At 37.5% G+C, this 24,572-nt stretch overlaps 2 protein-coding genes across 4 annotated transcripts; one reads left to right on the top strand and one right to left on the bottom strand.

Moving 5' to 3' along the window:
* Positions 1-8,885: 8,885 nt before the first annotated feature.
* LOC116248608 (4-coumarate--CoA ligase-like 1) lies at positions 8,886-12,618 on the bottom strand. The gene is made up of 5 exons (XM_031621494.1): positions 11,461-12,618; positions 10,286-10,484; positions 10,052-10,197; positions 9,359-9,426; positions 8,886-9,220 (listed from the first exon to the last, which is right to left on the bottom strand). The coding sequence occupies exons 1-5, from the start codon at positions 12,511-12,513 to the stop codon at positions 8,980-8,982; spliced, it is 1,707 nt and encodes a 568-aa protein (XP_031477354.1). The 5' UTR covers positions 12,514-12,618; the 3' UTR covers positions 8,886-8,979.
* An 8,458-nt stretch (positions 12,619-21,076) lies between these two features.
* LOC116247170 (uncharacterized) lies at positions 21,077-23,063 on the top strand. 3 transcript variants are annotated; one of them, XR_004170822.2, is made up of 3 exons: positions 21,077-21,366; positions 21,978-22,170; positions 22,712-23,063. XR_004170822.2 is itself a non-coding variant. In XM_031619169.2 (2 exons), the coding sequence occupies exons 1-2, from the start codon at positions 21,205-21,207 to the stop codon at positions 22,083-22,085; spliced, it is 270 nt and encodes an 89-aa protein (XP_031475029.1). In that variant the 5' UTR covers positions 21,077-21,204; the 3' UTR covers positions 22,086-22,321. The 3 variants fall into 3 exon arrangements, 1 of the variants encoding a protein (XP_031475029.1); XR_007572529.1 differs by having other exon boundaries at positions 22,820-23,063; XM_031619169.2 differs by lacking the exon at positions 22,712-23,063 and having other exon boundaries at positions 21,978-22,321.
* Positions 23,064-24,572: the final 1,509 nt, after the last annotated feature.

The raw sequence follows: 24,572 nt of genomic DNA on the forward strand, positions 1-24,572 counted from the left end.
AGATTTGGAATTTTGGGAACTTTAACTTTAAAGATATCAGAAAATGACAAAATAGCCAGAACTTTGGAACTTCTAAAATCACAAGATTTTGAAGCTTATGAACTTTTGGAACTCCTACCATAGTGCCCCCTATACCTCGATGCAATGAGGTTGTGCCTCTAGTAATCCCCCTCCTCCACACACACACACACACACATTTTGTCCATGAGGTTCATGTTACATTACACTAAATCCATGGTATGGAACTTGCAACATGTGCCCTTTGCACTTAGTACAATGAACTCACATTTTTGTGCACATACCTTTGCTATGGTGCTTGGAGCTCATGCATGTGTGCCTTGAACTTTTGTTGTAGTACAACGAACTTCTATTGCAAGTCTCTCTCACTACATTATGTGTAATGAACTCACATCTTTGACACAACCTATAGTCTTAGCAAAGAGCTCGTCTAGCCTAAACTTCCACGGTTAGAACTTGTGCTTTGGCACACTAGAATTTTTGCCTTGGCAGACCAAACTTTTAGCTTTTGAAAATATGAGTCAGTCAGTCAACAGAAAACTATTGCATGCATTACAAATTTTGAATCCTGATAAGGGACTTGTTTCTATAACTTTAATACTTTTTCAAGAAAATGAAAAAATTCCTAATCACGGCTTATGGCAATCAAAGGAGAAATTCTCAAAGGAACTTTGGTACAAGCTATAGAAGAAAGTTTAATGAAGTTGAGGGGTTTGAAGACTAGAAGATGCCATTTATTTTGATGACTAAATAAATGTAAAGATCTAGTATAACAATGTTTGAGAATAGTGATCCAGGTAAATCAAAGAAAAATGGGTTGAATACTGCAAAATGAGTATACAAAGATGGGTTCAAAGCAAGTGTAGTAGCTTCTTTGAGTTGATAATCTAGAGTACTGGGCGGGCATAATGTTCATGTACGTTCAGTACACTCCATGAGCCCCAATGAGCAGTTAAGGTTAGCTCATTCTAGTTCACACTAGCTCATTTCAGCTTATGTTAGCTTGTCTTAGCTCACTAAACTCTATCACTTTGCAAATTTAGAACCTTCCGTATCCAGAACTCGGAAGTTGCCTTGAGCAGGTCCTTCTCAATGAACCCACGTTGGATTTAGCTCACCTTGAACTACACAAGCCATAACAGCACTTCTAGCTTAGTGCATAAATGCATCATTTCACTCTCCCTCCATACTAAGATAGAACTCAGCTATACCTTCTCCCAACTAAATTGAGTTAGAACAGGTGCAGTACTATCAAGTCTACCTTCTATCAAATTTACATTAAGTTCCAATCACATATAATCAATCCAATTTAGTTTAGTTCAGTTCCAACTGATTTTCAGTGCAAACCACTAAGCTGAAATGAAAATTAACTCCACAAACTATATTGAAATCAATTCAAACTCATGAATGCATCTAGCATGATCAAGTCCTCTTTCCTTCTAAAGCTCATCAGTTCATTCATTACTAGTCCAATTCTTTTCAGTTCTAAAGCAGCCTAGAGTTCAATTTCATATTGAACTCCATTATATGTTCTTAAGATCATGCCGTATAACTTATATATGAACAAACTTTCCATTTTTATCCCTCACGCAGGATCTTTCAACAAGGGCAAAATCCTCCATTCACTTCCTAAATCTCATTTTGCTCTCAGACTTAGATTATGGACTAATAACCTAAGTCTGTCATTATAGTTTTCAAGAGCACAATTCTATGCTTTCAAGATATCAAATTGTGAATCCATAATCTATATTTTGTCCAGGTTCAAACCTTCATTTTGATGTCCTGATGCAAATCTTTTGTCAGATCCGAGAACCATGCTTTAGAACCTTCCTTGGACCAAGTCTCTCATTTTGGCTCCCTATATGAAGTGCATATTTGAGATATATTTTTCATGTTCCCAAATTTCTGCACCACACATATGCTTTAATTTCTTCTTGTCTCCTCCAAGAAGCATGATTTTATCCTCTGGAGACCTTCAACACTCTTCACATAACAGTTCCATCGGTTATTTCTTGATTTCATCAACAATCAAGTCGAAATCTCAAAAATATTGTTGAAATATGCCTTTCATGTCCGCCATTTTCCTATGTTTCAAGTTTTAACATATGATTATCAAATATGGGGCGATTTCTAAGCTCTCAAAATTTTGCATCGTATATAACTAAGCTAGCCAAAGCTCAGTCCTTGTGAGGCCAGGTCCTGCTTAGTAGGAGAGTGTGGCCTGAGTCAGGGGTGTTTAGGTCCAGGTATTCTTCTCCTTCTTTCTTTAAACTTTTAGAAGCATGCTTTAAGTAATTTCTTATTTTCCCAGCTTAATTTTCTCTTTCTACTCTACGATAGTTTGCTTCGATTAATTTTTGCACCCAGGCTAGGTTGTTTCATGCTTATTAGATAGGTTCAATTTAAATGTCTCTATGTAAAGGTCAGGTATGCCCCCTATCCCTTTTCTATTTATTACATTTCAGTACTTGGTTTTTGGAATTTTGTGTTCGTTCTAGCTTTCTTCATTGCATATGGTTACCTTCTATTGATATAGATGTAGACATACAAAATGCATTATGATTTGATCTAGTGTTGTAGTCTCACGAATGTTGCACACAACAGTTTGACTTAGAATTCCATAAAATAGGACTTGTATTATGACCTTGTTGGTGGTCTAGGCACATGAAAACCCTAGTTTGGCTGAATTCCTAGATGAGTACACTTTAGAAAGCATACTTTCTCAATTATTTTAAAGGAAAAGCTTCCTTTTTCTAAAACCATGATCTCTAAAACCTTAGGTCCCTGCATTATCAAGATGAAACCCTTGATCAACTCTACCATTAGGCTTTATTGTAAGGCTAAACAAAGGCTGCCCTTAAAAACCACAATTATGAAAGCCCTAGACTGGACCTTAGGATGACCTAGCCTAATTAACTTGTGCTAGAATTCACCTAATGTCTGAGGTTAGTCTATTATGAAGAGAAAAAATATTGGATTTAGATCTTATAGGTCTCAATATTTTTTTTGGGTCAGATCTCATATGTTGACCATGTAGGCCTAAATGATTTTGGATCTTGAACTTATAATTTGGATTTGGACCTCCCAAGGTTGGGAACTTATTTGACCTCTAAACCTGTGATATGGAACTTTGGATCTTAGATCAATTTCAACCGCCACATCATTTGATAAACATGGATCTGAGTTTTAAAATTTGGATTGGATTTTGGATTTGGATCGTAACAATGACTCTGGATTATGTGATCTCAAAACTCTAAAATTGAACCTTAGACTTCATTATTAGGCCAAAGTCTAAGTAAATCTTTATTCGGACTATGACATTGAATATAAATCTTAATATAAATTTTGAACATTAGTACTGGCCATGGATCTTCATTTTGGATCTCAACCTACATATTGAACCTAGGTTGGGTCATTGAATCTCATGGAATCTAAAGCCTTGGAGGATTAGTTGGAATTGCATATGTATTTGAACTCATATTGCATGGATCTGGTATTTAAATTCGGATTATGAATGGGATCTAAACAAGGTCGCATCCAAAACACCGATTCCTAGGGACCTCATCTTGATCATGTTTGTCCCTAGTTGCATGCAGTATTTGGATTAGATCCACATTTGCATGGATCTATGATGAACAAAGGAGTGCAAACATCTACTGCGAAGAGTTCTTTTGTTTGCAAACCCTAAATTTATAAGATCTAGATAGATTTTCAGTTAAAACTTTTTCAAATCTAGGGCATGCCTGCTTTAATGTATTTAGGATCTAGATGGCATTAAATCACTTATATAATTTAGAGATTACTTTTATCCTTGGCTTGAGTACCCTGGTAAAGACATAGAAAGAATCATATTTCATATCAGTAGGGTAGGTCCTATCTCTCTGGATCCCGCACTTATCTAAGATGGAGGTGAGTATGGGTGAGTTGTCTCCATTTGCAGTAATATATATATATATATATATATATATATATATATATATATATATATATAGCAAATGTTGCATGTGAACACCTGACATTACCATATCATGCTCATTTTCCCACTCATGATATTTTGGATAAGTTTTTGGTGGTTGAGTGATCGAACCATCTATGTAGCCCACCTTGGATCGGCTGCTCAAAAACAAGTATGCTGTCTTGGCCCAGCTGAGACAGTTGGAGTCATATGGAAGGTGTGTTGGATAGCCAGCCTAGGGCTTGGTACATCACAAGCCAGGTACTTGATTGCCTATCAATTTCTAGCTAGGCCCGAAGCGCACCTTTACATACAAGTGTTTGCATCCCAATTTTTTTTTTTTTTTGAGTGCTCCAGAAAAATGATGTTTTGTTTTGAAATGAGAGAAAGAGACTTGCCCATTGGTACGAAGATTGACTGTCCCTGGTGCCTTTACCGAGGATAATCAATCTAAGGGTTATGTTTATTTGGCTTAAACATCTTTTTCATTTTAAATGGTGTTGTGTTTGAGAAAATGTTGAAGATTTGAGGCTTCAAGATTTTGAAAAAGTTTTGAAGAGTCACTTGAGAGTTGAGAGTGTGAACCATTTTGATTTGATGAATCTTTGCAAATATCATTTGGAAACCTTTGGGAATAACTTTTAAAGTGGATTTAGTGTTCTCTATAGGTTTGAGATTTTGCTCTAATTTGGTTGTTATGTAGCTAGAGCTACATCTCATCTTTCTTAAGTTCTTTTAGAAGGGTGCTTGCGATCATTTGTGATTTTGCAATTGAATGTAAATGTATGGATGCATTGGTTCTACATTATTAGAAGAAAATCATTCGGTCCTACTATGACATTCATTTAAACGCATTCCTACCATCACATACATTTAAGTTCCTCATTTCTATAAAATTGTCATAAATATGTTTATGAAGAGATAAAAGTTTTTGAAAATGAAATGGGGTGGTAGACCATCATGATTTCATATTGGGTCATTACTTGAGCTTTGATCTTGGTGAAGTCGGCAAATGAAAAGATCTTGGGAGAAAAATATTCAAAAAAATGGAAAAGAGAAAATACTTTAATCCGAAAGGAATAGAAAAAGAGAGAAAGAGATTTTGAAAATCACAAAAGCAAAAGATTTAAAAATGAGAGAGATATGTATACATATACATACTTATATATAAATATATATGTAGATATATACATATGTATACGTATATGAAAGCTTTATGAAAAGAAGTACCAAATAGAATGGATAGGGAAAAAAAGATTTTATAAAAAGAGAGAAAGAGAGAGATTTTAGAGAAAAAGAGATTTTAGAGAGAGATATACACATATATATATTCATATGTACATGTATGAATATTTCTAAAAGAATATGTTAAATCATAAAGAGAGAAAGAGAAAGAAAGATAATCATGTGTACGTACAAGTATATAACATGTATATACATATATGCTTTCGTAAGGGTTGAAATCAATAAATAACTTGAAAATATCTGACTTCACTTTTTTATGTAGGTCAGAGAGGAAATTGAGGCCTCCAAGGCCTCATTAGAGAGGATATTTGCTTTTGAAAATCTTTTGAAAAACATGTTTTTAAGTATGAACATAAAATTATATTGTTTGTTACAAGAGAATATATTTTTTCCACCATCGAGTATGGAAGAAGATCAAACATTCATGAAATGAAGAGCAACGTAAGAAAGCACACATTGGGGTCCCTAATCAGGTGATTAAGAAAGAAACTAAGCGTGAAAATACATGAATATGCACTTTAACATTGACATATTCATGAAGGGCTTCCCAAGTTGGACAAATCCCAGCCTGAAAAATCAGCATAAGAATGAAAAAATCTCAACCCAAACACTCATTCTCACCGTGCATTTGCTCATCAATTAAAGAAAATTAATAGATCAAGTAGGAGCATCATTTCAAGCAATATAACTAGCATATTTTTTGAGATAAATAAAGAAATGAAATTTATTTCGCATTGCTCATATTCCCGGTGCACTCAAGATATAACCTTCGATTCTGGATAGAAAAACTCAAATCATTTGAGCTTTATTGCATAGCCATGGGGAGGTGGCAAGAGGAAATGAAAGGAATGAAAACAAGAGGATGATATTAAAAATAAACCTTTTAGATGATGATCCTAAGGTCGCCTTGAGTGAAGCTTTAAGATTATGAAAGTATTCTTCCAAGAGATTTTCTTGTGCTTCCTTGAGGAGTTTGAACTTGGAGAGACTTGCTCCCAAGGTTGGGAAGAAGAAGAAGAAAAGAATAGAAATAGAGGGCTAAGGAAAACTATAAAGCATCAAGTGAAAAAGCATTATAAATTCTCCAATGGTCAGCCCATGCCTAAGAGAGAGGATTGTGGAGGTATTTATAAGGAGATTTGGAACCAAAACTAAAAATTTGAATTTTTTGAATTTGACAAGATTTTCATGTTAATTTCAAATATTTTTGAATAATTTTTTTTTTTAAATAGACATTGACTAAGTGGGATCGGCCACTAGCCCTGCAAATAACCCTTTGGGGTCTGGGTAGGCCTGCCCACCTAGCCAGGCCAAATCTGCCTCTTAAGGGGTGGTTTTAGCTAAGAAAGGGGGGCCTACGTGACGCGCATTTGCGTGCATGCTTGTGTAACCTCGTGGTGCTCATTTGCAAGACCGCATGATGCGCTCACGCACATTGGCACGAGATTATTTTAAAAAATCAACAAAACAAAAGTAATAATAATAAAAATCTGTTTATAAGTGTAAAACTATTCTTTTTTATTTAAAATGTCAAAAAAAAGATTATTTTTGTTAAAAGTGGGTGGCCGACTCTGTTTTGAGTGACTCCGGACTCATTTTAAATCTGGATTGGGTTCAATGGGTCACTGATACGTTCTAGTGAGTGGTTTAAACATATTTTTGGTGCGAGGACGAGACATAAAACAAAAGGGAAGGTTTGCGCGCACACATGCGACACTTGATAACATCAAATTTTGTCGTTTTGATCTCAATTTTGGAGTTTGAGTTTGAAATGCACGATTTGGATTTAAACTTGGGTTTTGGATCTAATTTGGATCCGGGAGATGGATTTTGGATTTGAATCTCATGTGTAAAGTTGGGTTTGAATTTGAATTTTGTGTTTGGGATCGGACAAGAGTTTAGAGATTCATTTTGGATCAACTTGTCGCGAATTTATTTTGGGTCTAGGTGCTGCTTAAAGCCCAACAATTAAATCTAGATGAAATAATTGAGACTTGAGTGAAAAAGAAACACACCCTTTTTTGGAAAAAATTGGGGTGATAACAACAAGGCACTCAAGCAAACTTGGAACAAATATTTCCTAGTTAGTATGGGAGTCAAATTCAACAATGGAACTTAAGATAACACATCCATACATGTGTATGTCTTTTCTTTTTTTTTTAGTGGGGAGTGTGGGGTGGGATTGCAACATTCCATTATAAATTATTTTAAAAATCATATATTAATTGAAATCTTTAGAGATAAACTCTATAACCTACTTCAAGTTCTCCAAGTAAGCAGCCTCTTTAGACAGGGTGGGTGGGGATTTGGCAGGTACATTGGTCAATTTTGGGCAGAAGTGTGTTGAGGTAATACTGGAGAAGATAGTAAGGGATGCCATTTAGAAGATAGTAAGGGATGCCATTTAGTTTGTCATTGTTCTATAGGAGATGTATTATCAAGCTATTGTTAATTACATTAAACACCCAAACATAAAACTTAGGTTAGCAGTTACATGGAAGGTAGACACTTTATATTTTGGATGGATATTCAAAGTATTTGTGGCAATCTTTACCAAATTTCACCAAACCTCTTAGGTGCTTCATTTCAACTGTCACTGTCCTTGATCAATTAGTTGAAAAAACTTTTCTTGGTCATGAGAAATTTTGGACACTAATGATTTTTTTACTTGGCCCTAAAAATCCACACTTGATATTCTCATTTTATTTTTTGCAATGACAAGAAGATCAGATTTAAGACCAGAGAGGGGAGGACGGAAAGTCTGAACTTAAATCCATGGGTCTCAAATTCTGAGAATAACATCCTCTTAAAGTTGATCGTAGTTCTAAGAAAGGCCATTTAATAACAGGTTTTGTAATTCAAAAGCATAAAGTAGATAAGGAGGCAAAGTTGAGACATTAATGTAGCTCAAAAAGGGCACCGTTATCCGTTTACTTGCCCGGTAACGGGTGATATTGTCATGATTCATCTGACTTCTGGAGAATGATAATATTTATCAATAATATTTTCAAAATATTGCCATGATTGGTGGCTACTGTATTTCTCCTTTTCCTTTTTCAATCGTACAATAGTTAGAGAAAATGCATCGTCTTTATCAAATCCAAGAACGGCCTTACAACATTTTTCAGATGTATCGCTGCATTAGGAACAACTATATATATATATATATATATATATATATATATATGAATTCAATGTTGCAATGTGCTGGATAGTTAAAATTTAAAAATTTATCCTTAAAACATAATAATTAAATTTGCATTAGCCACAAAATTCAGTGCTACCATGTGTTGGATGTTGTTGGATGGTTAAAATTTAAATTTTTATCGTTAAAAAATCATTAAATTAGCATTAGTTATGGCATGGCATGTAGTTTATGATGACTTTAGTGATAGAATTGTGGCAGTTATAGCAACAATTTTTAAATTTTAATTGTCGGACAACTATATGTCCAGCACACAGCAATATTAACTTTTCAACACACATACACATGCACACACATAGATAAAAAGCTAACCATTAATTTGACATTAGCCGTGGTGTAGGATTTATGATGACTTTAGCAATGATTTGTAAATTTTAACTATCTCAAAACAATAGGTCCAACACGCAGCAGTATAGACTTTTCAACACACACACACATGCATCTCTCTTCTCTTCTCTTTGCTGTCCTGGAAAAGGATCTTATTCATTACTAATTTTTATCTAGCACGGTGTAAACTGCACTCGGACCATCGCCCCGACGGATATGGACATTGCTCTCAGGTACCTGGTACTGGTCGCTTATTCAACCTTTTCAATATGCTCTCCTTAAGGAACTTCCTCATAATCTTTCCTGACGCCGACTTTGGAATCGTTTCTACAAAGTGTACCACTCTCACTCTTTTATAAGATGCAACGTTGGAAGCGACAAACTTCATTATGTCTTCCTCATTCTCCTTGGATTTTGGTGCCATCACAACACATGCTGCTGGTACTTCTCCTGCCTCTTCATCAGGAAGCCTAATGATCAAGAAGAGAGTTATGAACATTAATTTGATGCCATCTTAGTAGCCACAAGAGTAATCTGGAAGTGGCTTCACCTCAAGATAAAAAAAAAGATCTTTTAAGTTTACAGGTTTAGGAAAATAAGCTACTCACGGGATAACTGCAACGTCTTCCACTGAAGGATGAGAAAGAAGGATTGCTTCTAATTCCGCTGGCGCTACCTAAATACAAAAGCATGATCATTAATAGCGGTCTAGCAGCTCTTGTAAGCGGAGGATTCATTTTAGTTATGCAAGAGGGTTCATGGTTGACTTCATCTGCTGTGCCATTTCATGCTCGTGCAATAGAGATTATCGAACTGGCCTTTTGATCTTAAATGTTCATGAACTTTTCTTTCTTCACCTCTAAGTGTGACTTGACAGATGAAAAATCATGAAAAAATGTGATATTAGCACCTTAGAAAATATTCTTTTGTATTCATCTACGTTTAAACAGCTATACTGCAAGAGAAAAAGTTCTATTTTCTCACTTTTTTTTCAGCCATTTTTTCTGCAAATCTCTTGCCCGTAAATGCACAAGGCGACGAAACATTTCTATTTTTAATTGCCACTCTTATATTCTGACTATAGTATATTAAACAATTATCAAACATTTCAAGTCTCAATGTGAGGCATTGATAATGCAGCTCTGCCATGTACAAAGGAGATGGTGGATTTCTTCTCAAAATGATGAGGAATTTGTCGCGGTGAAGTGGGAGGATTGCTTTTGAAATAGTATAATTATTCTTTTCATAATTAATATTTGTTAACGTTTGTGGGAAAGAATAAAAGAATATAACTGTGGTACCTGGAAACCTTTGTATTTGATCATTTCCTTGACCCGATCAACAATGAAAATGTCTCCATCGTCATCTATATATCCGATATCACCAGTATGGAGCCATCCCTGCGAGTCAATAGTCTGCTCCGTTGCTTCCTTGTTCTTAAAGTAACCTTACATGTATATGGGAAGACGAAATAAGATCAGTAGCTTGTAGGTTCAAACTGAAGTGGTTGTAGTGGAAATGGTGATGATATAAACCTTTCATGACACATTTGCTTCTAACACATATCTCTCCCACTGTACTTTTGGGGAGAGACCTTCCTGTATCAGAATCTACAAATTTGACTTCCAAGTTGGGCAGTATGAACCCTACGGAGTTTCTCTTCGCATTTCCCCTTGCATGTGATGGACCGCAGTGGGTTAGAGTGATGCAGCTATGCTCTGTCAGCCCGTATGCCTGCACAGTTCAAAAGGCTTTGGGTAAATTTGGCTGGATCTGGACTAGGTCCAACGAAACCTAGCTACAGCTAGACCACATCCAGGAGTGGAACAATTAGATCCAAACCCAATAATATTTACTTGTTTCTGTTTCCAAATGGCACCAATATCTTCTTCCAAATGCAATCAAATATTTTCTCATGAAAATACAATTAAACCTCCGAGTTGGAAACGGTTTCAGAAGGAATTTTTATATTTCATGCATGCCACTAGAGAATGTGTGTTTGTTTCAAACTGCCCTTAACGAGAAGAAGACCTTAGGAGTTCTTTGGCAGTTGAAACACTTTATTAGTGTTGCAAAAATCTACCTCAAAATTTAAACAACTTTATGAAATACTAGAATTAAGCATTCATGAATTTGATTCATTGGACATTCACAAAGTGTTACATGAATACATTCCAAATGTTAGTCCCATATTCATAAACAAAATATAGTTTCATGAATTTGTTATAATATTTAAGATAGATTCATCATATACCCACAGAGCTGTCAAACAACCTCTTAGAAACCTTTGGCAATAAGAACACTGACACACTTCCAAGCTGTATTTTATTGTTACATAAAGTTATCAATAGAGTAGTATCAAATATTGTATTAGTGTTTCATGAATGTGTCCCATGTATTAGTGTTTATTTTACCAGATGACCCCCAAGAATGGTGAAACCTTTTTATCAGGAGAAACATTTGTTGTCGTTTTAACACCCAACCCTTGAACAAAGGTCGGGCGTCCAACATTAAATCTGCCTCGCTTGACGCCATTCCATTTTCATAAGAAAAAGAGAAATTCACCATTGAAGAAATTAGCTTGTTTCTCATGAAAGCGGAGCCAAGTCAAGAACGCGACCGAAACGTTAACAAAACAAACACTCTCCGAGAGGATGACGTTAGATCGGCCGCTCCAGTGAGCAAAACCCAAAAAGTCTTTGTTTCTTACCTCTTGCACCTCGACTCCAGGAAACTTCTCCTCGAACGATCTGAGCAGCTCCGGAGCGAGTGGTGCCGCGGCGGTCATAATGGCCTTGAGCTTCAGCCGCTTCAGGTCAAACCCTTCGACCACCGGATTCTTCACCAACATGAGAATGACCGGCGGCACTATCGGCGCGAAGTTCACTTCGTACTCTATCAATGCGTTCAAGAAGGCCCTGAGATCAAATCTAGACATGGCCACCACCTTCCCTTTGTTTCGAATCGTCGCACAGCATATCCCCATTATCCCGTAGATATGGAAGAAGGGCATCAGGCCTAGCGTCGTATACTTCCCTATCAACTCCGCCGGCACGTCGAAAAGCGTCGAACACAGATTGGCCACGATATTCCGGTGGGTCAGCATCACGCCCTTTGAAGTGCCGGTGGTTCCAGAGGAGTAGGGCAACGCACATAGATCGTCCGGCGTTACCATTTCTCCGTCATCAACGTCTAACATTTTACCGATAAGGCTTCCTTGCGTCTTACTAGCATCGTGGATTTCATCACCACCACGGTTAAGAATGTCTTCATAGGAAAATGCACCAGCTGTGTCCTTGGCAGATTCGCCAATTATTACTTTCGGGATCTCCAGATGGGCAACTTTCTCGTAGTACGCATTGTTCGCGACGACAAGGCGCGCTTCAGAATCAGTTGCCTGCTTGAGGATTTCTGATGGATGGGCTGCGGGGTTTACCCCGGAGAAGACTCCGCCGGTGGACATGATGGCCAGGGCGATGGCGGGGTATTCCACTATGTTAGGGAGCGCCACTAGGACCACATCCCCCTTCTTGATGCTAAACGCCGACTTGAGAGCGCGTCGAAACGAGTTGATGTGGTGAACAAGCTGCGAGTATGTGTGTTGTTTCCCTGTCTGAGCCTCAACAATAGCGACATTATCTGCATAAAGGTGCCAATCTTGGAGGACAAATTCCGTCACGGTGAGGTTCTCCGGCACCGGGACTGCAGGAAATTGGCTCCTAAATATGTGCTCCTCCCCTTCTTTTTCCATTTGATTCTCCATTTGGATAGTCTAGGCCTGAACGGAAGTTTCTCCGGGAAGGGAGATATAAAGCTTTTGTTGGGTTTTTCTTTGCTGTTTTTTTCCTTAATATGGATTGGTCATGAACCTTGCGTGAACTTGGATGTAGGTGAGTTCAGAGCGAGAGTTGGTGTCCAAATTTGCCATTTTTTTTTAGTTTGGAAAGTGTTGGATCACGCTTTTTCAATTGGATCATCCATGCGAGATGAAAATGAACATGCCAATTTTTGTTTCGTGCCAAGTGAAATGTAATATGAATCGTGAGATGCATAGCCACATCATATTGTTTTCAGAAAAAAACTTGTACCGATGCTTTGGTAGTATTACTTACAGGAAATCGTATGACATTAGCAAAAAAAATTTTAAATTTTCACAAATTCTAAAATCTTCCTTGCCAGCTTATTTGGCGTAATGTATATCATTAATATTCGAGCATATATTTGTGATCATACATTTGTACGTAGACTTGCACGTTGGACCAGGGATTAAGCCAAAACAGACATTGGGCACTACATGGTTGTTTAATTTTCATCCCTTGTTTTTTTGCCAGTTCTCATACCACAGTGGATAGCTGCAAATCTTCATATTCGTCATGATGGAAGACATGCTTCACTTAGCAGCAGGTCTACATCTTTTTGTATGGCAGAGCCAGCATGTTGAGCTGGTGTTTGCCAGAAAATGCATGCCAGTGCTGTCGGCCCCCTAGTTGTATCATACTTCCTATCGTTTGTTTTTTATAGATGCATGAACCTTTTATAATTGCTTAATGGCTATTGTATTGCATGTTGTAGTTGGACATTGCATTTACATATAAGTGTCTGCTTAAGGATCTTGATGTATATAACAAATCAAAATATATTCTACTTGACGTTTTTTGCCTTAGATCTTTGTACCTTAGCCACTTAATGCAGAAAATTTCCCTAATGTGGATCCATGTGCACTCTATAGATGGTATGGAGGGGTTTTTTTTGCGCTGTTTTCCGGATCCAAACTGCATAGCTAGTTACCTTTTTTGTACTCGTGTAGAACTTGTCGAACTACTACTTTTTGCATTGTTACCTTCTCTTCTGCGACAATGAAGCCCCATAATCATTAATAAATTGCGTAAGTATATAAGTTGGTCTTGGAAAGCCAGGATTGTACTAGCTACATGTTATTGAATTCTGATTGACTGATTATTAGCTTCACTATCTTCAATTCATAGCAATTTTTTTCATAGTTTAGTCAAGGTTTTCTAGATGTGTCTTTTCTTGACACTGGTCATATTGAAAGTTCTTGTGCTTGAAGATAATAGATACAAACTTGTAGAACATCTTGCATAAGAGACCTTCTCTTGTGATTCGCTATGAGATGCTTGTCTTATTGTTAAATTTGTATCCCCTACTTCATATCTTTATGATATAAAGCCATAGGTGATCCTAACATTTCTTACATTTGTTCCTCATACTACCAAGCTCTACAACTCGTACTTGGGATTATAGAATGTACCATGGACATGGACATATGGTCTGCAAAGTGTGTTTTAGCTTAATTACTTCTGGTTAGGTTGGTTGGAGCTTGGAATCTTTTACTTCATTAATGAAAATCAATACATTTATACCCTTAACAAATTTGATATATGATATTTCAATCATGGTAGCAATATTTTCTTTTTTGACATGGACATATGGTCTGCAAGGTGTGTTTTTGCTTAATTACTTCTGGTTAGGTTTGTTTGAGCTTGGAAGCTTTTTATTAATGGAAATCAATACATTTATACCCTTAACAAATTTGATATATGATATTTCAATCATTGTCACCATTGTTTGATGGTAGCTATATTTTCTTTTTTGATGTTTTGGGTTTAATGTTGTGGCTATTGTATCTCAATACAATTGAATGCATGTTTAGGTGCCTGGCACGCAAAGTCTTGAGAAAATATTCTATTGCATGACACCTAATTGTAGAGACCTTTGATTTCCATCGATCAAAGGACTCAATGGCAGAAGGCGTACTTTTCAATACTTTTTGATTTTTGTATATCCATTAAAACTTTTAGAGGTCAATGTAGGACAAAAAGGACAGGATGTTTTGTCCACCACACTATTGTTCTATCCTTATGTTCAATATGTTCTTTGTCCACTATTTTGATAGCTTTAGGAACGGAATGCTATGTCCCTTTTGTCTTTGTTTCCCATCTATCTGTTTTGCCCATTTTCTTCTTTTTGTCTTGCATACATTTTTTGTTATGTCGATCCTATTTATTCTATCTAGTGTTTATGTTTTTTATAGAGAGTTTTGTCCATTGTGTCTATTGTTTGATAACAAGGACACTTTGGTTTTTTGAGTTTGCTTGTTGTACCCATTGTTTTTAGAAATATCATACAAATCAAGCAAACATGCAAAACCTATTTCTGTATGTACTAGGGGTGGGCATCGGGCTGGGCAAGGCCGGTCCAGGTTGGCCCGTCGGGCCTGAAACCCAGGCCTGCGCCCAGCCCCATATCCCGGCTCGGGTCTGCCCGTCGGGCCCGAAACCCAGGCACGGCCCGGCCCGGCCCGATGGGGGGAAGGGGGAAGAAGGAGAGGCGGAGGAGGTGGAGGGGGAAGGGGAAAGAAGGAGAGGTGGAGGTGGAGGCGGAGGGGGGGGGTGGTGGGGTGGAGGGGGAAGAAGGAGAGGAGGAGGAGGAGGATGGGAGACGCGAGGAGTAACGCGAGGAGGAGGATGGGGGACGGGAGGAGGAAGATGGGGGATGAGAGGAGGAGGATGGGGGACGGGAGAAGAAGGAGGAGGAGGATGGGGGACGGGAGGAGGAGGAGGAGGAGGAGGGAGGAGGATGGCGGACGGGCCGGACCGAGCCGCCACCGGGCTGCACCATTGGGCTCGGGCCGGGCCCGGGACCTGATTTTCCTGGCCCGGATCTGGGCCCGACTGGGAAGTTATACCATTATCATGAACATTATACCATTATCATGAGCATGTTATATCAACACCACTATAAAATTTATAGTAAGCCCCCATTATTTCCAAATTAATACATTTGATAACAAGATCCTATTAAAACAACACAATACATGAAACACCCATATAATAAAATCAACTCTTTTTGATAGATTCATATAACAAGAACATCATTAATATTGAATGTTTAAACATTTATATAGTCAGCAGTATCAAATGAAACCACAAAATGTCAAAATCCAAATGGTTTAAAATGTTCAACATTGTGGCCCATTTGTTGAAGTACATTGACATATATACAAAAGTTTAGCAAGACTAGTCCTACTATAAGCACACAAATAAATGTGAAACTCGCTAGCAACCAGACTTTTACCCCATGTATTTTATGGGCATATAGACTTGCCCTCAAAAACCAAGTACCACTTGGCATGAGGCATCACGTTTTTGCTCCAGCATTTTTGGAAATTAAAATGACATATAAATAATTAGATTACCAACATGAAGTATTAAAATAGTCAAACAAAACTAAAAAATGATGTATAATTCAATAATGAAGTAAACTACAACAAACAACAAAAGATTCAATACCTTGGATTGAAGTAATTGATTGAGATCCTACTTGTAAAACAAAGTTCAGGAGATCAACATTAGAACAAAATTAACATAAGAAAACTCTGTTATAATAGCAGTTGACTAGGACAAATGTATAAAAACACTAACTGATGATTGAACTATTTTTCACCATGACTAGATCTACCATACAATAGGCTTCTATGGAACAAATGGAAAAATAATTCAGTTCTACATTTATGTCATGGCCCCTAATAAGGTTGGACTTCTACTGGTAGTACCTACATACAAGCTAAGCAGATGGAGCTACTATGCTGTGGTAAGTAAGGGCCATCACCAAAATTAAGCAGCAAAGGGAAGGGAAGATTTTTGAAGGAATCAGGCGATAGGTCAGACCATGAATCTCTGGACAAATTTTTCTTGTAATTTTCAAATAGAAACTGACATATATGAAGACTTGAAATGACCTTGGCAGGTTTATCCCAACCAGCTTCTCTCTCTCTCTCTCTCTCTCTTTCTCTCTCTCTCTCGCTCTCTCTCTCTCTCTCTCTCTCTCTCTCTCTCTCTCTCTCTTGTATTGCTTGACTCGCAAAAATTGTGACTAGGTCACTCATAGGCCAACTCAAGTAATTCAAGAACTCAAGTAATTCAAGAATTAGTGACTAGTTGCTATAACATTAATTTATAACTTTTCAAGTGTCCACGATGCCAATCCTTACTCATGGGAGGCTGATCATGCCATTTTTTTGCAATAACTAATCTAGTTGATGGTATAAAATGTAAAATAAAGACTAATATTTTTTAAAGACCATTATAACCATGCATAGTATATATTAAATATCATATTTTGGTATTCAAACGTCCATGCATGTTAGAAACTTATGGAGGTAGGCAAAGAATTAAGAAGGGTTGTGGGTGAGTCTTTTTAGTCGCCTTCTTCGCTACTGTCCTGCTACTTCAAGACACATGAAACCCTATGGCAGGATTGATGTACGGAGCTCCATTTTCTTCTGTAAATTACATTGATTCAGAGGAAGGAGGTTTGATTTGATCAAAACAGAAAGTAAGCAAACACCATGTGAGGCAATAATTACATAGTAGAATATGACCTACTACCAGAATGCACCATATCCTTGACTTGGTGGGTCTGAACTCTCATTTGAGAATTTTCTACAGAGTAATAACTTAATGTATTGGTTGTCTTTCTATTCATCTCCGTTAGTTTATTGGTTATCTTTCTACTCATTCATGTTTTGATGTTACTTGCTTATAGCGAAACTTATATATGTATACACTAATACATGAGCGGTTTAAACTGAGAATGTAAAAGAGTCACTAAATTTATTTCAGAACCACTTTTTTACATGAGATAATTGTGAATCATTTACACAGACCAAGTTATCTCTTGTTCTCAGATTTCAGTATCAAGAATGGTCACCTTTGTCTCTTGCTCCTGCAACAGAAAGGTGATTTTGTTGTTCTGTACTGAAGTTGTTCTCTTTTTTTTTGTGTTAGTGTGAGGGAGATGGAGTTTGTGTTTTGGTGGTAATGGAATCCTTGTTTTTCTAGTTTTTGGGACATCCTGATTGCATGGACTTAGCATGTTGATGCTGCCGGTGGCTTTAATAAGGTCAGATTAGTGTATAATTCTTATATTAGGATATCCACAAAAGAGGGAAAGCAATTGATTTGGCCCCTTGCATGCTCTTCAGTATTCGCCCCATCTACGATGGACTGCTCTGAGCTTGACTATTAGTTTACTTTGATGAGGGTGATCCGCTACTACAACAAAAATATGAAACAACGATGCTCTCTTTATGTCTGAGCTCACTAGCTTTGACACCAAGAAGGCGTGCAAAGGCATTAGTGAAAACTGCATTGCTAATTCACTTTTTGAAGTGCACAGAGAGTTTGGATTTAAGAAAACTACCCTTACCAATGTAACAGTGGAATAAAAAAGATGGAACTGAGGCCCACACGACCACTACTACGGGGACAGCTAGACCAACCAAACCTATAAAGGGCATTTGATTATTCTAGATTTGAAATCCATGATCTGATGTGGATCTGACTTGGCATGTTTTCAATCATATGGCAAAAGATCCATGGAAAATCCATGGTTTAACAACTAAAGACCCTAGATCAGACCTAAGATCCACATTTAAGATCATGATCGTAACTTCCTTACAAAAAAAGTGGGATTCAAGATCGGAGGGGGTAGGGTTTGATATTAAATCTATGGTTCTCAAATGCTTTTTAAATCCAAGGCTATCAAATGCCCCCCAAGGTCCTAAAACCTTAATCATGGCGGCCAATGAAACAAAAAAAGGATGGTTAGTAGGAGGAATTCATTTTGGGAGGAACAAGTTCACCTGAGCTATGTGAAGAGAAGGAAGTTTGTGGGCAGAGCTAGAAGTCACTTTTCCCGATCCATCCAGAGGTTCCCACTCTCGCCCATCATTGTTCCCAGCCCTGCTGTCTGCTCAGCACTATACATTTCTCTATTTTTTCCAAAAGGATATATATCTGGTTATAAACTCTTTTTCATTTCATCGTTTTTGAATAGTTTGATTAACGAACTATTTTGTCTATTTCTTCTCAAATCCATCTAAGCTTTCTGTTTCTCAATAGCAAGAAGTTGGAAAGTAATCAATAGTAGTAAATAGTAATGCTTTCAGATAGCTTGATATAGCAGTGCACTATAGTGCTGGAAAAAAAAAAAAGAAATCTTCTCTTTCTATCTAAAAGTTTTCCTAATAGTTGGGTTAAAGGACATAACCAATGTAGAGTTCTCCCCTCTGACAATGTTCTGCGATGATGTCCCCTGGACAAAACGGAAGGGGCCACCATTCTCTTTCTCGCCGAAAGCATCTCCATCATTTCGATTAGGATAGACACTTTTCGTGAAGAGCTTGATGAAGCGAACAAGTTTTTGGGTGGAGAAGAAAGCGACTAGACTAATAAAGAAACTTACTCGAAGTGTCTTTGCTCTTACTGCTTGGCTCACTCAGTGCTTTGCTTTGCTTATTCGTTTCACTTCACTTCACTTCCTCCTTTTGGCTTCTGGCGATTGGTTCCTACCAAGGAGGCGATGGGTTAGGTGTGCATAAGCTTCGAGCTTTTTTATATATGCAATGTAGCTTCTGAGCAGGATCCACTAAGTGGGTAAGCCTGTTTGTTGCCAAAGCTCATGGAGTACCACACAGTGTTGTACAGCGTCAGCACCTTGTTCATTCTTTAGGTCTCGATTTTCGGCATATTCATCGATTGCAAAATGAGTTGACTATGGTCATGTTTGGCTGCCTTTTTTTGTTCCCCAACATCATTTTTTATGAGTCAAATCCAAAAACCACCAGCAACGTTCGATAACACAACAATTTTTTATGTATGGAAACTTTACAAACACAACAATGGGATAAAGTGGTGTCACTACTTCAACTTGAACAAATATTGCTGCTTTCTTCGCATTGAAGCTTGACAGCATATATATATATATATATATATATATATATATATATATATATATATATATATATATATATATATATATATATATATATATATATAGAGAGAGAGAGAGAGAGAGAGAGAGAGAGAGATACTTAATTTATATTGTAAAAGAATATCATTTATACAAAAATTATTATAATTTCCGTTACGTCACAACCAAAAAAAAATCACTAAGTATCACTTACTCCAAAAACAATATTGATAGATCCGACAATTAAAACCATAAAATCAGCTCCAATGGGACATGACTAATCTAGATCTGGACTTTCTTCCCAATATTGGGGTTTTATTGCTTTATCTCAAGTGTATCTGCTGTAGTACTGTTTGGCAGCTCGAACGCATTTTTAACATGTTGGTCAAGACAAATTTCTATGCTGGTCCTTTCTCTGCATGTGCATAACGGTCTAAAAGAACCGTTGTATACATTTATTTGGTACGTTGAACAAATTACCAATACTACATAATGATCTAAAATGACTGCTCAGTTGCTCTACCAATTATGCAATTCATAAGTTGGAGTTCTTTGGAGCATCATAATTTGAAAATTTCAATGAACTGTAGCTAGTTTTGAATTCCTATACGCTTATAGGAGTCTATTTGTTTCATAATCACTTCTAGTCATTTTGAGCATTTGTTGCAGCAATTTAAAGTGTCATAAAAGTTCATTTGCGTCATTTGCACTCACTGAATTACATGCCACAAAATCTTCTAGTGATATCAAGGTCAGATTTGAAATACATCACTTTTAAGTTCATGTCAAGATATGCATATCCCTTCCAAAGAGTGTGAAATTTTCTCTCTGAAAAAAATCTCCCTTCCAATGCGGACCTTGGAAAAGTTCCGCTCTTCTTTTATCTTGCTTTTTTTCACTTTGCTACCCTTACTCTTTCATTGACAGGGCAATTCCTTATGGTGTCCAAACATTCAGAAAGACGTAAAATAAGCGAAAATCCTCCAATCACCTTGCTTTCATGTTCTATTCTTATGCTCGACATCCTTATTCATTAAGGCCAACAAACCTAAACACTACAATTCCCCTGAATCTCGTCACTTGAAATGGAAGCAATGAAAACAATAGGTGTGATCAACACACATTGGCATGTTGGTGTCATTTCTATTTCGTTTTTTAAAAATACGTTTAAGTATTAAATAAAATGAAAAAACATTTTTTTTTTTACAGTATGCGCTGATCAATAGGACTACTACACTTGGCTAGTTTTGATAATACTGCTTTACCCAAATTTCCAATTGGGTGTTGCCGTTCTTGTAGAAAGAAACAATAGAATAGACCAGCTTATAAGCCAGTTTAGTTGGACGCAGTAATATAAATTCCTATGAATGGGAAGAACAAACTTCAAAGGATTGCATGATAGTTTGATAACAATCTACGCACGATCTAAGTGGACCAGAGGACTTCAACTCCGAACCCTTGATCCGCATTATCACATCACGAATGGAGTTAAAACATTGGATCTGACCCAAATTTGGCTCCAACCCAAAGGTCAAAAACCCTAAACCCTTCAACTCCACGTCCTCCGATTTGGGGAATTCCCATTTTCCGAGCTGTCTTTCCTACATCTTCTGAAAGGCACCCCGAAGAAAGAGGGGGGAGATACATCTTCTGAAAGGCACCCTGAAGAAAGACGGGGGAGATGAAGCCGGTGGTGGGTGTGGTGGTGTCGAACAAGATGCAGAAGTCGGTGGTGGTGGCGGTGGATCACCTCTTCCATCACAAGTTGTATAACCGATACATTAGGAGGACCAGTAAGTTCATGGCCCATGACGAGAACAATGACTGCAACATTGGCGATCGGGTTCGTTACTAGTTCTTTCTCGCTCTTTCTCCCTATCGCGATGTCGGCATGCAATTAGATGATTAGCAGGACATCTTGGTCTTGCTTTCTGTGTGTGATTTCCATCACCAGCTTGAAAATGAGCCGTTTCTCATTATACCATGTCGAGGATCTGATTCACTTCAAATTTTGCTCATACACGAACATATCCTTATGGTTTAGCGAGGAAAATATGAGATTGAATCCACTTCTATGGGAGTCTACGGATTAACGAGGAAAGTCTGGGATTCTATTCTCTTCAAATTCTCACTATCCTTCGACCCCTTTTTCCCTTTATATCAAGACTGAGGGAATATGGTTTCTTTTCCCTTCTACCAGGATTGGAGGAAATTTTTATTTTGATTTTCTTGGATTTTTGCTTACATGAAGGGAATTGGTTCCGTAATGCATTTTCTCGTTGGTCTGGTATTACCATTACAGTTCAAGACTGATAACCTCCTTTTCAGTCAGGACAAATGAAAGCCTGTTTTGGTCTCTTTTATATTTCTTCGTCTTCTTCTTGTGATTTTAGTTGGTGAATTTTCCTTTTAATTAGGAGTGGGTTTTTTTTTGTTCTCATTGTGCTTCTTCAGGTGAAGCTTGATCCTTCAAGACCCCTGAGCAAGAGAAAACGCTGGGTTGTTGCTGAGATATTGAAGAAGGCCATGATTTATGTCCCCCTGCGGCAGAAAAACCACTAGGAGATTCTAAGTCCAAATAAGGTTTAATTTTGGTAGCTGATCTGGTCATTCTCTTGTCATCGAGTGCTAAACCCGTTCTTGTATGGTAATTGTACTACTATGCTTCTTTGGAGATAATTTATTTGGTAGTTATTATCCGGAATTTCCAACTGGTCCATCGTACATAGTTGCTTCACAATACTAATGTGGACACTCTTTCATTGTGGATAATGAAGAATTTTATGTTGTCCTTTTTAGATGGAGTCCGTTATTTGAACATCGTTGGTGAAAGATGACGATGTTGGTGGCACTGGAAAGAATGACCTTGAAGCATTCTTTCTCACTTTTCCTGCTTTGCCCAATTCGAACCCATGCATTGTTTATGCTGTCTCGAACTCATGTTCATTGTCAATTTTGTTTCATTTCCATCCGTCTTCAGTTGTCAGTCATCAAAAGGTTGTTCGAACTTTTGGGATTTAATGTCACCACATTTTCTTCTATGTCCAGTTTCTAGGCACCCAAACATCTTCCAGGTAAGACATAGCCGATGCCACCACGATAAAATTCTCAAAACGTCTGTAGCCACTGCATCTCGTTGATCAATGTAATGCTTTGAGCTCCTTATGCCGGACTAATTTTTTTTTCAGCTGTGCCAGTTTCAGCCATTTCTGAGCAAGAGATTTTCTTGGGGAGACCTTAAAACTGGTTTTCTGAGGAATGATGTCTGTTTATAAGGTACTCATTTGTTTCATCAGGTGCGAAGCAAAACCCACTTTATCTGCATGGGTCGTACAGTCCCATATCAACAGAAAGTTGACTCCTGCCTGGGGAAGATTGGTTCTAGGTTGCCTTCATAATAAGCTGGAGGTGATGAATTTAATTGCATTTTTTATGATATTGGTGACTGATTTGGACATACAATTTATATACAGTGGTGAATTTGACGCACTTTGTGGTCTTGTACATTATCCTGTTTGGCAAACACTTTTTGTTGCATGATGTTCATGTGAAACAAAGCACTGGATGTTCTGGTTAGAACAATTTGGTGCTAATTACCAAATATATCTTTTATATTGGGAGTTTGGAATTGGAAAAACCCAGTTATCCATGATAAAGGAACAACCTTTGGTTTTGGAGTAGAAGGCAATGTCAATGGCTCCAACTTTTTCTGGACAAGTGATGGCACATTAAAATGCATAATGAGCAATGTACCCGAAATAAAGAAAAACCAGACAACAGGGAAAGAACATCTTTGGCTTCACATACCCCAATACAGTGAATATGAAACCTGAAAGCCCTAAAAGTACTTGTGAGGAATTTCCTTTATCATCGCATGGGGAGAAGTTACAAGGAGGGACTTCAAAACTTGGTGTTTGCACCTAAGACTATTGTGAGTGCAGTTCCTAGCCTACAATATTTGGATTAGAGGGCATACACTTCACATTCAAACATTTTCATCCTGGCCCAGTTTTATCATCAGCTTGTGAATCTGACCACATTGATTAAATGTCGCAAGTAGGTTCATCCCTTGCTATATTGTCAAGTTTGGGTATGCCTGCCATTGAAAGGGAGGAAACCGAACGGTTTTCCAACCTAGGCCTTTCATTATATGGCATTTAATGGGATCTTTTTCCCTCAGCCTGGTTTCAGGGGTTTAACTGAAAGAGAAAAAGGACGCCTTACTAATGTTTGGAACGTCACTTTCGAATAGTGAATGCGATGATCTGTGAAAACATTCTCCTTACTAATTTTTGAAATGCCTCTTTTGGTCTATAAACACTTTCTTTATGTTGCAATAATTTAACTACATAACAATATATCTAGTGCATGTGGTGAGTTTGGATTTTAGTAGGAAAAATTTTCTTATTTCTTGATACATAATCGCAGTTATATTGAGTGGATGCTGAACATGGAATTTGATTCTTCAAACAAACATGGTATTTTGGTCCGTATGAATGTTTTTGGCAGTTTCATTTAGTCACCTTGTTCACTAAGCTCAGAAATTTTGGAACTTTCTACTGCTCAATTATTTCAACAGTTCGTGCACTGTTCAATTATGTTTAAGGGTGGGCTACCACGATGAAGGAATTTGGTGGTAACACTATGTCAACGTTGATTAAACCTGGTAGTCTTTGCCAACATATTTGCTAGATAAAAGTTATCTTTTGGTGTTAAATAGATCTGTATAAAGGAGAAAAAACAGTCTGAGAATGAGGAAGTTTGTGAAACCTTCTAAAAATGTGGAACGATCTTAATTGGTTAATCTCTCATTTTGGGACAAACTGTTAGAGGTTGAGGATGTTTTTGGCTCCTGAATCAGCTGAAGATAGTAAAGCTCCTATGTGCATCTATAAAACTGGCCAATGCCGAGTTTAGAAACCCTTGCTCGAGTCAGAGGGTGTTTTTCCCTTCTGCACCTTTCTGCCATTGGGGAATTTCTACGGTGGGTTCCGAAATTTGAGAACAACATTCATGCTCTACTTCTGCTGTAAGTGTAAAATGGTGATA

This window comes from Nymphaea colorata, chromosome 2 (genome assembly GCF_008831285.2).
Source record: "Nymphaea colorata isolate Beijing-Zhang1983 chromosome 2, ASM883128v2, whole genome shotgun sequence".
In the NCBI taxonomy this organism is placed as follows: Eukaryota; Viridiplantae; Streptophyta; class Magnoliopsida; order Nymphaeales; family Nymphaeaceae; genus Nymphaea; species Nymphaea colorata.